The sequence below is a fragment of the Passer domesticus genome, chromosome 10, assembly GCF_036417665.1.
Source record: "Passer domesticus isolate bPasDom1 chromosome 10, bPasDom1.hap1, whole genome shotgun sequence".
Taxonomy (NCBI): Eukaryota; Metazoa; Chordata; class Aves; order Passeriformes; family Passeridae; genus Passer; species Passer domesticus.
Genome location: NC_087483.1, coordinates 16,772,251 through 16,786,727, shown reverse-complemented (window position 1 = coordinate 16,786,727; position 14,477 = coordinate 16,772,251). Strand labels below are relative to the sequence as shown.

Sequence of the window (14,477 nt, the reverse complement as noted above, 5' to 3'; positions counted from 1 at the left end):
CTGCACGGAAATGACACAAGGGACAGGATACCAGGAAACTTAATTACCACTTGAAGATCATGATCTTGCCAAGACAGCAACTTCCCTAGAAGACTTTTTACACTAGTTCCACTTAAAGCTGTCTATGCAGGGGCTGCACAAGACACAAGCCTTCCTTAATTCTGTAGGTGGAGAGTGCACACATGCATGGGTCTGTACGTTACCAGTAAGCTTCACCAGCAACCAACCACGTGTTTGTTTGTTTGTGTTTGTGACCAGTTTCTTTCTGGCACAGCTCTGTGTCATTGGAGTTACAGGAAGGGTGTACAGTGTGGACAGCAGGGACTGATGAATACCTGAGTTGTACAAAACTGACCCACTCTCACCAAGAGCTGCAAACTTCCATCTCACAACACCCTGCAGGGGATCACACAGAAATGCCCAAGTGTCTGGACAGCAGCTCCAGTTCCAGCCTGCCCTGCCTTTGGGCTGGTGCTGACAAGTACCACTGCATGCACCCAGGTATTACACAGTGCAGCCACATAAACACAGCCCTCAACACACACAAGTGAAATACTTACACTAAATAGTCCAAATTGGGGTAAACTTTGTTTACACAAACTTCTCATGAACAAGGGAGACTTTACCAGGCTTTCACACTTCACAAGGGTGGATCCCTCCCCCCACAGAACGCAAGGCTCAGTAAGCTCACTCTTCTGGCTGCCTTTACCTGTGATTTCACTGGGGATTACCCAGTGATCACCCAGGCAGAAGTCTACAGAAAAAGCAAGAGAACATGATGGCATTTCCTGTTTACCAAACTAAAACTGAAAATAAGATCCGACAAAACAAACTCAATGGTTACTCCAGACTGATAAAAATTTATTTGGTTCCTAAACATACAAAATGAGTGCATCAAGTCTGGACAGTAACTGCAAGCCAGAAATCTCACAATTCCATCGCAATGTTATATATTCCACTAAAGAACAAAATATTTTTCTTATCTGTGGCATAAATGTGATTTCTTCATTATCATAAAGGGACCATCATATTTTGGAAAACTGGCTGCATTTCAATGCTCTGTGTGATGCAAAACTCCCCTCCTAAAAATAGTGCAAGCAAGAAGTTGTACCCAATAGCACTAGACAGTATTCTTTCCTATCTTCACTTTAAGGTATTGAAAACTTATATAACAATGAGTATTTTGAGGAAATTTCACTTCAGCTTAAACCCTAAAGCAGTTAAAACCTCACTGATTCATGAAGCCAAACAAAGTACAGGAATCAGTCAGAAGGACAAACCCTTACCCCAATACAAAATGTTTATCTCATCAAGCTCTTAAAAAGTAGGAATTTAACATAGTAACAAACAGGAAAAACCACAGGCATATGTAGTAGAGCGTTTATAACAAAACAAGATGTCATTACTTCAGTTAACTCACAAAAATCTGTCAGCAGCTTAGTCCATAGGAGCCTTCACAAACTAGCTGCATTTTAGGTCCTAAACCAACAAATGATAATTTAAAAATGTAATGCTTAACAAAGTTAATCTGACTGCTGTATTTCACAGCATGCAAATCTTCTACCATAAATCTTCTCAGAAGTGATGGGGAAATAACAAGGTTTCACAGAGGGAATAATAAGCAGCATTTTTGCTTTATTCAGTTTTGAAAAACTTCATTGGATTTGAAGCTTATGCTAGCCATTTGAGGGTACTGTGGAACAAATTGCTGATTTCAATTGGAAACTGGTTCTTTCTTAAATTAAATGTAATTTTCATTAGAGATTGAAGAAATCCTTTTCCACATACTACTTAAGGTTTTGTCTCTTCATTCCCACTTTCTTCTCTCTATGAACATAGCTGGTGGATTTAGAAACAGGATTTTAAATTGTTAGCCTGCAAAATAACACATGATGAGTCTAAACCAGGCCATTAACAATCCTGTTTTAAATATGAAAGCTTACATGCTATCCCTATACTGCGAGGAAAAACCTATTGTATCTGCAGCCTGTGCAGGTACAAAAATGTTAAACACAGGTTAAACAGTGTGGTTTTTCCAACACTGATAACTCTGAATATATAGACAATGTAAATAGCTGGCACATTGATTGTTTTAATTTAATTGATTGTGTCTCCTTCAGTTTCACAGTTTGTTTGACAAAAAATTTATAAGGCCTTGCATCGAAGCTAACTGTCTTAAAACAGGTAGTGTGATGAACTCCATTTAAATGAGATTATAAAATTATGTGTATTGAAAGCATTGATGTTGCTCTGAAGGAGGAGGGGCCGTAGGTATTGGGAATATAAATTTTCTTCTTAAGGTATATGCTGGTTGAGGCATTTGCTTCTTTGTCCCTGAAGGGCTAACACGTCTGGCCACATCTTCATTAACTTGTGTAAGAATTGACAAAATATCTTCACCCCTACAGCCCGAAAAAAAAAAAAAATTAAAAAAAAGTTATTAGTGAGCAGAAGTGAGCAAGCAGATGGCAATCCACTTAACATCTCCCTGATAAGCTAGAAGATAAGAGTATAAACATTTAAAACACAAAAAAGAAAACACATACTTTTCTCCAAATTTCTCTTTTGTCCTTATGTGAGTCATATTAAAACCAAAAGACCTTTTCTTGCTCTGTCCTGCTTAATTCAACCAATAAAGAAATAGAGTGGAATAAAATATTTTAACATATCACTCAATCAACTGGGCTATCTTAAAGATTATAGATGTGACGTTTTGAGTGTTTTTTCACAATAAACTACACATTCTACAGATTACATGTATAGTACTAGCAGAGAGTTAATGTAAATTAATCAGTGTGAAATCATCACTTTAACTAATTCCATCCATCTTAGAACATGGGTGAGTGTTCCTAGATAAACTACCTTTGAAGAAGAAAAATTTAATCAGAGCACTAAGCCAAGTATTTACCTTGGTACCAACAATTGTAGCTTGCTGCAGAGGGCCTGAATATACCAAGTACCCTCTTGAATGTGCCGGAAAGAGACACATCCATCGACTGTGGCCATGCCTAGGAGGAAGTCAGCCTCTTCAGGAATGCTTTCAGAAAGAGAAACTCTCTCCTGCACAGAAGACAAGTCAGGAGTTGGTCCATCAGTATCAACATAGACAGGACGCTGTATCTCGTCACCCTGGCATGCTTGGATAAAGAAGAGTTTGGGTTTTGCAGCCAGCTGGGGACATTGTTTGGCAGTGAAGTGGGATGTAAGCAGGCGGATTGACACAAATTCGTCATCTGTCCCACAGATTGCTCCTGACTTTCCATGAGATAGAATACAACATATAAAACAGTTCCTGTCTTTGTGATCTTGCACATGCTGCCAAGTTTTCATGAGATTTTTAATCTCCCCAGACGTCAGATTTGTGTAAGTCCTCACATCCAGACCAAGCCATGTGAACACTCTCTCCAGCTGCTCTGTAAATAAATGAAAGATAAAAGGAAAATTTGAGGCAAGACAAAAACATTTTATGAAGTCACCATGCAAGCTAGTCTGGGAGGGGGAAAGACCTTACACCCTGATTCATCCTCATACTAGTACTAACTAGAGGTTAACTGGAATAAAAAAAGATGGCATTAGCTCAAACACAGAGTTCCTGGATTTCTCTAGACAAGCTTACATTGTCATTGTAAGTGAGCATGCAAATGACACTTGAAAACACAAAGAATCTGCCCTTCCCTGGTTTCAGAAAAGATCTTTCAAAACCTTCCTCACATCATTATTTTCCAGTTGCGGTTTTGACTATTGAGAGTACCATTCATAAGAGATGAACAGAGGAAACAGAACAAAGTAAGAAGTATGCACAAAGTTACTTGATTACAGATTTTTGCATTGTATTAGGTAGAATGACGGTTTAATTTACTTTCATTTTAGTTCTTTACTATAGCTGTAGATAAAGGATAAGTAAAAAGTGATTCTTAAAATTATTCAAGAATAATCCAACAGAAAAACCCTGTGGTTACTTGTCCTTTATCCTCTCCTCCCCCACAATACAAAAATGACATAATTTAACACATATCAAACACTTCACTGTTTTATAATATTAACTAACCATAGACAATAAAATATAGGGCAATACTACATAATCAACTCACCTGGGAAACAGAGATCCTCCAAAAATCTCATTTCAGTAACTTACCAGCATCTTTGCAAGAACCCTTCCTCAGAGAACTATTGAAGTTAACATTATTAATAATGAGACAAAATCCTCTGTGTGGTCCATCCATTTTGTAGCTTTTCACAGTCTGTAAAAAGGAGAAGAAAAAAGCTTACAGTTTCAATGAATTTATTTAACTTACTCATATTTCCTTAACATGTCTCAAAATTGGCATCCAGGAGTTAGGGACACCTAAGACTGTGGGCTATTTTTGAACATCTGAAACTCAATGGTGCCTCCCTGTGTGAAAAAACATCAGAGAAACTCCAAGCACACTGCCACCATCCTATCAAACTGCAGAAGGAATTAGCATCTGGGTTCTCATCTGTATGCAAAAGGCAGGATTCAGTAGCCAAACTCTGCAATCTGAGTTGGTGATGGGGACAGAAGACCCCAACTGCTTCCAATGTCAAAACAGGATTTTAGCTTCATGGCAGAGGGATCACGTTGAAGCTAGAGGAAGTTAGACATCTGAGTTGGCTTTTTTTGAGAACAGTAATAAATACCTGGAGTAGGTGATTCATACTGATCCACTGTAAAAGGATGCAAGCAGAACAGAAATCTCAGAAGTGCACAAACCTATCACACTACAAGTTTTTTGTTAAGATTTAAAATTACTTCCCACTTTTGAAAAAAACAAAAACATTTTTAAAGCTGAAAAGAACCAAAACTTCAAGTGCCATGTATTTAAGTCCAACCCTGGGTTGAGATAAAAAACTCCATCCACTGGAGTCCCTTCCTCCTCACACACCTCCTTTTGTGCATTTTAGTAGGACAAAATGAAGGCAGCACTCCAAGTTCTTTCAACAGCTCTCAGCAGTATGAACATCAGGTGATGAAAAGATGTTACAGCACAGAACTTCACAAAATTAAATAACTATAGCAAATGGAGCAACTTGCTCCTTCAATATCTATGGTCATCACAAAGATGGAGAAAAGGCCAGAAGGAGAATTCAATGCTGTGGTTAAAGAGTGCACATAAGGCCTCTAAGAAGGGATCTCACAAAAGACATCTTTTCTCCTGTACCAAGATCTCTGCAATAGCTTACTAAAAACACTTGCCTCCTTTTAATCCTTCTAACAAGGGCTTTGCATGTTGCCCCGTATGACTTCTAATTTCAAGGTGTCCTGAGGCCTTTTCTAAACCAGATACAAAAAGTGAGACCTGTGAAGCTCCATTTGTCTTTGTGTCTTGCACATTCTAGTGCCATATCCAAAATGCACAACTTGGACAAATGCAAAACGTTTTGCCTTTATCAGGAAGATAAGCACATGCACTGATGTGTGAATAACTTCAGAGGTATTATGCCCATTTTGCCCACAAAACACCTTTCGATATTGCTAAATTTCTGACCTCCGAGCTTAAAATATCCTTTGAAACATTCCAGTTTATCAGTCACGTCAAGGAACTTGATGAGACACACAGATATCTCAGAAGTCCTTGCATGATAAATGTCATTCAAGAGAGGATGAAAACCTCCCACCCCTAGGTATTCAAGAAGGATTTAAGAGATTGTCTCAAACCTTGGATTCATTTTCTACATTGCGGAATTCTCCACGCTGCTCCAGGTTTAGTTCAGAGAAGCCTTGTGTAAAATTAGCTGCCTTGTTATCTAGAAAAAACCCCAGCACAGATATTTATGAAGATAAGTCCAATATTTGTGGATACAGCAAAAAGGAGTTTAGCTACAATACGTCACTTTTTGTATGTGAAATACTGTTTCACTGAAAGGAATAATTCCGCCATACAAGACAGCATGGTTCATTCTTTTTTGGTTATTTTTATTATATTTTTTTTGTGACAAAGGAAAGGCTTCTATTTGTATCAATATTGCAAAATAAAGATACCCATGGTACAAGGGTAGATTCTCCCCAAGACATTCAAATTAATTATTCATCTGGATATCAGTTTAGAAATTACCTGAATTTAAGAAGAATCTGCACTCTTACTACTGAAGTTGACTTTTTTTTTCTCCTGAATCTGTAGTAAATCTCTTTATTTAAAATATAAATCCAGAAATCATCTGTATGCTCATAGCCCATGTATCAGACACACATGCACACAGTTAGTCTTGCCAGCCTGTTAGCAGGCAACTGCCTTTATGTAGTGCACACTCGCAGATCACAAAGTGCCTTTTACAGGAGTTATCATCATCCCAATACTATTACTGGGGAAATGGAGAAGTGAGACATAACTATAAGCAGATTTTCAGATCCCAGCTTGTTCTGTATGTGCTGGGCTGCTCTGTGTGGCCTCAGACATTCCAGCACATCCCTGTGTTTCAGGGATTCAGCCAAGAAGTAATGCAGGCTAGGAACTGTTACACCAGATTTATGCCACTCTAGCTCCCATTTCAGCCACACAAACATATGACTTTAAGTTCAGTTGCCCAGACCCATCTACTGCTTCCTGCATTTTGGCAAACCTACTCCTAGACTATGAATTTCTCACCTCTTCCCTTTTTGTAGCAGTCTATTGTCTCCAGGAGATCAGGTGAAACGGTCATACAGACATCCTCCAGTATCTTTACATTGTCTTTAGTTAAAAGGCCCTGCTTTTCCAATAAAGTCAGCAAATCCAAAGCAGACTGACAGCCAAAAGGAGAAAGTAAAATATAATTACTGTTCCTTAGAAATCAAAAAGTGCCTCTCAGCCCTGTCTCAAACAATCACATTATTATCTGTTTTGCTCCTTACCAACAAGGACCAGTCAATTTTACATCACCATTAAAGCAGAAATGTTGCTTCATGGAGAGCCACTGGTTGTGTTTTTATTTGGTATGGTCTTGTTTAAACAGATTCACGCAAACCATATTAATGACTCGTGGCTTCAAGAAGGCTTCATTGCTGTGAAAAAGTGCTAATGACATGAATCTCCCTTGCATATGGCTCAAGATTTGATTTGTCACCTTTTTATACTCTGATGCTAGACAGTGAACTGTCAGTGACTGACCTTGGTGTGAGGGACAAAATTCTACTCTTTCCTGTCAACATCTTCCTTCTTGCTATCCCTACGAATACAACCAGCCTATTTGCATATTATGCTCTATTCTGCCAAACATTTCTCACAATTGTCCTTCCATTTCCCGCCTTCCTTCTTCCCTTCCCACCATGTACACATTTGGCTCACTCCTCACGTACAAGAATTGTCCATCGCTTTGGAAGACAGCTTTGCAGGAGGAATATGATTTCCTGCAACATCTCACTGGTGATGTTCTCTGACAATTCATACAGCATCTGCCTGTAACAGAGATGCAGTGAGATAAAAGTGGAACAGAAGATGGGATAAAAACCAAAGGCAATCTAAGAATTTAAAAATGGAAAGGAAAACAGTATGGCATAGGTAGCAGTAACGAAGGGAGGAGAATTCCACTGCAAGCTTACCTGTATGGAGATATTCTTCCCTTCACACTCAGATGTTCTTGTACTTTCTCCTTAGTGTAACCAAGTTTCTCGAGCAAGGAGTGACATCTAATTCTGTATAAGAGTTCAGCTAGCAGGAAAGTGTCTTCTGCATTCAGATATTCTTGAGCCATAAGGAGCCTGAAGATGTCTGCTGCTGACTTCACACCTTCTAGTCTACTGAGGGGGAGCAAGTCAGTACAGAGAAATTTTAAAGCTGCTACATCTTCAGTCACCAGATTTTCACTAATAATGAAAAGCTGCTGATGGAACTTCAAGCTCATATCATTCTCCATGTTGCTGGAACCAACAGCTGAAACAGCTTCTCTCTGTCTGAAAGCAGAAAGCAAACACTAGTAACACTTGAATCTTCAATACAGCAATCCTTCTACTAAAATTTTACCCAATGGTTGTTTGGAAGCCCTGAATTACCTTTTAATAAATAAATGTTTTAAATATATTTGAAATTTACTTATCTAAACACAGAGCACAAAAAGACCAGATCTGGCAGAAGTTCCGAGCAACACAGTCTGTAATTGAAGTTAGCCCTGCTTTGAGCAAAAAACTGTGTTAGATGACCTCAAGGTCTGAATTTTCTTTTGAACATCTTCCACATTCATATCTTTGCTTCTTTCTTGTAATGGGGAAGAGTCCCTGCAGTAACTTATTACAACTGTTAATGGAGACAGCACAGTGGTTCATGCATATTTCTTGATCTGCAGCCCAAGAGCTTCTTGTTCTCTGGCTGTAAGGTGTTCCTCTGTTAGAAGGCTGACACCAAGCTGAAGAATCCACAGCCACTCCCAGCTGTAATTTGCTTCCAGGTTGTATGTGACATTTGGCATAGAAAAACCCTTATAAGCTTCCCTTAAAAGGAACTGGCAGTTAAAATGTAATAGCACTCAATGCTTAGTCTAAATAGGGTCTGCACGAGCAACTCAGGTTTATAGAGACTAATCTTACTCAGGTTTAATAGAGACTAATCAACCTTCCACTACACCAACTTCTTCCATGTAGCCTGGGCAGTTCTATTCTGCCCGTGGAAGGTTCAATAGGTAAGAAGGTGCTTCAGCGCCACTAGCTGGCAGCTCTTCAATCTTTTGCTTAGAGCAGTTGGAAGCAAAGTTTTCTACATTGAGGGAGCACAATCAGTGGAGGATCTGCTCGCTGCCCAGGCTTGGCCAGTACAGCCACAGCTTCATCGGGGGCATCAATACAGAAAAGTAACCAATCCACATCTGATGTATGCTTTCAGATATCGCCTCATAGAAGGAAAATCGTATGAAAAAAGCAGGATAAGGATTGCAAATGTACCTTTTCTTTAAAGTTTTTAAACTGACTGGGTCACTGCCCCAAGGGTTTAAATAAAATGCAAAGCCGGAGCGCCCGCAAATGCCGAGAGCTCAGCCCGCAGGCCACGTGGGGAGGAATATCCCGGAGGCCGCGGGCAGCCGGGAGCCAGCACACAAAAAGCGAGCGGGAGTTTGCTAGGATTGGGAGATGGAGCCTTCCTTCGTTCCCTCTCCCCACGTTTTGGTACCTCTTACACGAACTCCTGTCCCGATCCCTCTCCGGCAGCTACCCGAGGCGGCGGCTCGCGGTGCCCTTCGCGGTCCCTTTCCCGGTCCCTTTTGCAGGTTGCCGCGGGCGGGGCAGGCGCGTCCAGTTCCCGCCCGAGGCAGGAGGCAGCGTCAGCAGCAGGGCGGGATGCGAGATCAGGTGGGTGCGAGGGAAGGAGCAGCACGTTCGGGGAGCGGGGCCCGGGGCTTTCACCACGAGCGGTGGCACCGCCCCGCCGCGCCGGGCAAGCCCCGGCCGGAGCCCGCCCGCCCGCGGGCCCGTGAGCTCCGGGGACGCTGCCAGGGACCGGGAAAAGCTTCAGGCACCGCCTCGGGTACGAAGTGTAAGTCGTGACCTGTAATTCGCCTCGCTTTTGCTGCCAAGCCATTTTAAAGCAAGCTACGTCGCAAAAAGGCCTCAAACATTTTAGGCACATGATTCTAATTTTTGTTTGCCCACTGGAAGGAAGCTTGAAGAGCAGTGCTTGAGGGAGAGGGCTGCAGTAGCAGTTGTAGGTGGGCCTGTGTGTCAGCTGCAGTAAAGGGAGGAGGAGGAAGGTGGGCAGACTCTGCTCAGTGCAGGCTCCTCGGGGCCTTCAGCATCTCCGGGGTCACCTGTATCCCCCACAACCTTGGGCCAGTGGAGACAGGATAGGAAGTGTCTCCTTGCTCATGCCAAAAGTTGTTGTCCAACACACCAAGAGCAGCCGAGTTACCTGCTGAAACTATAAGGTCTGCTGTCCTTTATTATGTCAGCTCATTTTTATAGAGCTGTAAACTATCACAGCCTAATTTAACAAGTTATAGAGGTCTACAAGATAAACAGATCAAGAATTTCAGAGTTATTCTATGGTCTAGAGGGAGACAGGGACAATCAGTCTGACTGCATACAGAAATTTTATTCAGAATATCAGCATGAAACCCAGCATTTGTATCCAATTATAGTGTCTTATTATTATTTCTAATACAGAAGCTGAAAAATAGACATTATTTAAACCAGCCACAGAAAAGCTGTCAAATAATTCAGTACAGGAGATTTAATTTAAATTGAATATATATCATCCACACAGACAGTGGCCTCTTCTCAGCAACACTGTTCTGCATGTCAGAAGCTTAAGACTCTGGAAAGCAGAAAAGAATTCTCAGAAACTCCCACAAAAAGCTTCCCTGATTCAGGTACCTGTAATAGGAGCCAGTGTTACTTCTTTCAAATGCAGAATTGAAAGGGGAGATCAGCCATACAACATGCTCCATTTACAAGTGCTAGCACAGTAACAGCCTCTTGAACATAACTTCTATTTTGGATAATGAGTTGGCAACCACTGTAGTACACAAATATGTAACAGTGCAAAGTAAACTCAATTTATGGCTCAGCCACATCAGTGTAGATGGCTGAGAAAAAAACATGCAACTCAAGTCTGGTACAAAACACCACTGAATGTCTTGCCTCATGAGAACACCTTCCGAGCCACTTAAAGGCACCACTGTCCATATACAGAGCATAGAGAGAACAACAACAATTTTTTTTTCCAGTTATCAGAAATCAAAACTATAATTAAGTGCTGTGACTCTGACAGCCTTATTCCAACCTCTGACAATGCAGGAGCAGCGCAACTTGTTTTATCTCCTTCAATAATAGGTTGTGAAAACTAGACATTTCATCAGTCCAAGACCAAGAAATTTCAGCAGCATGTCACTCTCTATGTTCCTGTGCTAACACCCTAAACTCTATGCGTGCACTATGGCAAGAAGAGACAGTCCCCATCATGTGTACAGAGTGACACAGAAACTTGGTAAGGTTTTTGGAGAGGAGGCCCCCTGAGGAGGGGTTGAGGTCGCTTGGTTTGTTCAGCCTGGAAAAGAGGAGACTGAGGGGTGACCTCATTGCAGTCTTCAACATCCTCACGAGGGGAAGCAGAGGGGCAGAGGTATCAACTGCTTGTCTCTGGTGACCACTGAGAGGACTTGAGAAATGAAACTGTGGCAGGGGAGGGTTAGGGTAGATTTCAGGAAGAGGTTCTTCACCCAGAGGGTGGCTGAGCACTGGAACAGGCTCCCCAGGGAAGTGGTCACAGCTCCAACCCTGACAGAGCTCAAGAAGCTTTTGCACAACACTCTCAGGCACATGGTGGGATTCTTGGGTGTCATGTGCAGGACCAGGAGTTGGTCTCAATGACCCTGATGGGTCCCTTCTAACTCAGCATATTCTAGGAGTCTATTCTATAAGCTATGGGAGAAGCAATGGACAACTGCCATCACAGAAGTCCTGCATAAATACTCACTATGCAACAGGTACAGGGAATCAGCCTGCCTGAATGCTACATCTGAAAGAGGTGTCAAGGCAATAAATACTGCTTAGATGTACAATTACAGATTGTGTATGGCTATGGTTTAAGAATCTACTGAGGATCAGTGTAAAAAATCAGTATCTGACACCCACGAATGCTGCACAATACACGTCTGTCCCCACAACTCTTGAGGGTTATAACCATTTCCAACCAAGCAACCTGTGGATATTCTCAGTTCAGTCGAAGAAAGAACAGAGACAACTTCTCCCAGGCTGAGCCTGGGAATCTTAGATGAAAGAATTCAAACAATTATTATCTCTCTTTCTGTTCATGGTTATGGTTCTTCACAGCAAGTTATTCATAGTGCATGGTGTGAGATGTTCCTACTTTGAGAGCAATCTAGTCCCACTTACCAACTGAGACTATAAAGTTCGCTGCTTCTTGCTAATGAAGATTGTTCTTGAGCCTTCTGAGCCACCTGAAAACGGGAATCTTTCTTTCCGTCTCTAACTCAACAGCGTCAGCAGCCATGCGCAAAAGAGAGTCCCTTCCTTTTCCACTGAAAGGGTTGATTACACGAGTCTCTAGTTTTCAAAACAGCATTTCTGCATAATATCTTAATGAAAGGCACATGGACTTTACTTACCGTCTTGCAGTAAGGCAAAGAACATATATACTTCTCAACCCCCAAACCAAACTTGTCACAAAACCGTAAAAGCAGAATATATGCTACTGCTAGTATTTTAAGTAAATAGTTGCATTTAGTTAGCATCACTCTAAACCCCCCAACCAACCAGCCCACAAAACATCAACCAACTCACCACATCATTAGTCTGTAAAGACAGCCACTATTATTCTCACTTCCTTTTTCCTGTTTTCTTCTCCTTCCAATATTAATACTGTATTTCTCCTCCGAATCATCTTTCCCCTACTTGTTCTTCTCTTGATGCTCCCTACCATTTCCCTTCTTGTTCCTGCTTAAAATTTCCACATTTCTTTTCCTCATCTGCTTCCTCAGTTGGATTCTCCCTGCTTTTGGTTGTCTATAAGGTAGCAGAAGTGCTTTTCAAATGCAAAAGGTAGTAAAGGAAATTGGAAAGTGAAGTTAATCTGTGAAGAAGATCACATATATTAAAATTACTTAGATATATGTAATTTGACATGACACCTTATTTCTACAACCACAGGAAACATTTGTTTCACCATTTAGTTCATTTACCAGCCACCACAAGAAGTAACTTCTAAAATTCCATATCTGTCATTTTGTATCCTTTTCTTTTGCCATTAAAAATTCAAACAGAAACCAAGCAGAACACACCAGGACCTTGAATTATTTTCCCACATAGGAGACTATATTAGGACTAAAAATTAAATGTTTACAAGTGGTTTACTTTATTGTCACTAAGTTCAGTGACAATAAACTTCAACACAACCCATCCAGGTTATACTGTTATACAAGTAAGCTAACTGAACTTTAAGGCAGTTAACTTTTAGTTAGGCAGCTGCTACACTGGAGAAAAATTTTTGTATTTAAGACAATTTTCCCTTTTTTTCCCCACAAGAACAAGAGCACTTGGGGAAAAAATGAATTAATAGAAGCATATTCTTTTTCATAAGCAAAAGCAGTAAGGATAGAACATAATCCAGTCTTAAATGTAGTATGTAGCATGGCTGCTACATACTACATTTAAATTGAAATATTTTGAAGTATCTTTTTACAACTACGCCTGGTACAATGAGTGTGAATCATGTTTCAGCTTCCACAAGACATCTGCCAAAATCCCACATTTTTTAAACTGCGGCACTTTACTGTAATGTCCTGTCACATGTACACTCATTTTTGCATCAGCAGAAAACATACTTGGCCCAAACCATGGCAGACTGTCTCATTTATTAACACAGACCCCCTGTGAACAGTAGACAGTTCTAACATTGCAATCTTTAATGCAGTAAACAGATGGAATCCAGATTACTGAAAAGACCATCTCTCTCCCTTCTGTTTTGCCAGTCTATAGAGGCATGCAAGCCACAACTTGCAAGCAAAGAACTGGCATTACTGGGCAGGAATGCTGAGACATTTGCCACTTACTAAGTGCAGGAGAAAGTAATCAATGTGTTTCAGTGGTTTGGGCTGGCTTATATTTGTTTAAGTATTAACTGCTAGGAGGTTATGTTAAAAACTACCAATGAAGCAATAAAAACACTTCTGTTTTTTCTTGGAAAACCCAACAGCTATACAGTTTAAATCTCTTTACACTCTGTTTACCTCAGGTATTCAGTAACAAGATATGCCACACTGCTATACAATAGCTACCATTCTCATCCAAGCTTTCAGAGACTACGATATTAAAATACAAAATCTAGTGTCTTAGCACACTAAAATGCTTGTAAATTCCTGTACTTGGAAGCAACAGGCACTTTAGACATACATGAAATAATGCATAAATAAAAGTATGCATTGATCTGTTTGCATGAGAGCAAATGCTTTTTAATAATTTCAAATATGTACTTTCTAACAGCAGTCAAGTGGGAAAAAAAGTTTCTTCCTCAGTGTATGCTGGAGCAGCAGTGAGTATTGTTGGCTTGGGTCCTTGGTCATGTTCCCATCATAAATTTTTCTGTTCAGTTCCATATGGATAGCCAATATACAGAGTTTCCTGCAGCAAAAAAAAAAAAAAAAATCAAAACCATTCCATTAGAGAATGAAGCAAGACACCATTTAAGAATTCACAATAGAGAAGATAACATCTGACTTGGCATGGAGAAACTCCGCAATTTCAGTCTCTACTGCAGAGGCAAGATCTCTAACACACAAGACTGCACATGCATTTTGAGCCAAACTCTTATGACCCAATCATTGCTGTGCTATTAATTATTCTAACATGATGATCTGTGATTTCATGACAAGGCTTTAGGGTTTGTAAAAAGGTACTAAATGTCAGCACTGCAACTACCTTGAATAACAGTTGTTAGTTCCCTGGCAGATCAGCTGTATAAACAAAACCTCTGTAGGTAAGTTATATATCCAAATATATCTGACTTTTGTGCAGATTCCTTTAGATCTCTTTAAATAGA

At 40.5% G+C, this 14,477-nt stretch overlaps 2 protein-coding genes across 7 annotated transcripts in view; both read right to left on the bottom strand.

Annotated features, from left to right (window-relative positions):
• Positions 1-824: 824 nt before the first annotated feature.
• On the bottom strand, positions 825-12,363 carry CASP10 (caspase 10). 2 transcript variants are annotated; one of them, XM_064434073.1, is made up of 8 exons: positions 12,224-12,363; positions 7,538-7,888; positions 7,295-7,394; positions 6,606-6,741; positions 5,678-5,766; positions 4,136-4,241; positions 2,909-3,413; positions 825-2,402 (listed from the first exon to the last, which is right to left on the bottom strand). In XM_064434073.1, the coding sequence occupies exons 2-8, from the start codon at positions 7,849-7,851 to the stop codon at positions 2,222-2,224; spliced, it is 1,431 nt and encodes a 476-aa protein (XP_064290143.1). In that variant the 5' UTR covers positions 7,852-7,888; positions 12,224-12,363; the 3' UTR covers positions 825-2,221. The 2 variants fall into 2 exon arrangements, with proteins under 2 accessions (XP_064290143.1, XP_064290144.1); XM_064434074.1 differs by lacking the exon at positions 12,224-12,363 and adding an exon at positions 9,096-9,275.
• Positions 9,993-14,477, bottom strand: part of CFLAR (CASP8 and FADD like apoptosis regulator) — a 16,646-nt gene continuing 12,161 nt past the window's right edge. For 4 of the 5 annotated variants that reach the window (XM_064434066.1, XM_064434067.1, XM_064434064.1 and 1 more), the window contains exon 11: positions 9,993-14,059. In XM_064434066.1, the coding sequence (XP_064290136.1) occupies positions 13,915-14,059 (145 nt within the window). In that variant the 3' untranslated portion in view covers positions 9,993-13,914. The remainder of the gene's footprint in view (positions 14,060-14,477) is intronic. The other variant, XM_064434068.1, reaches the window with a different exon arrangement.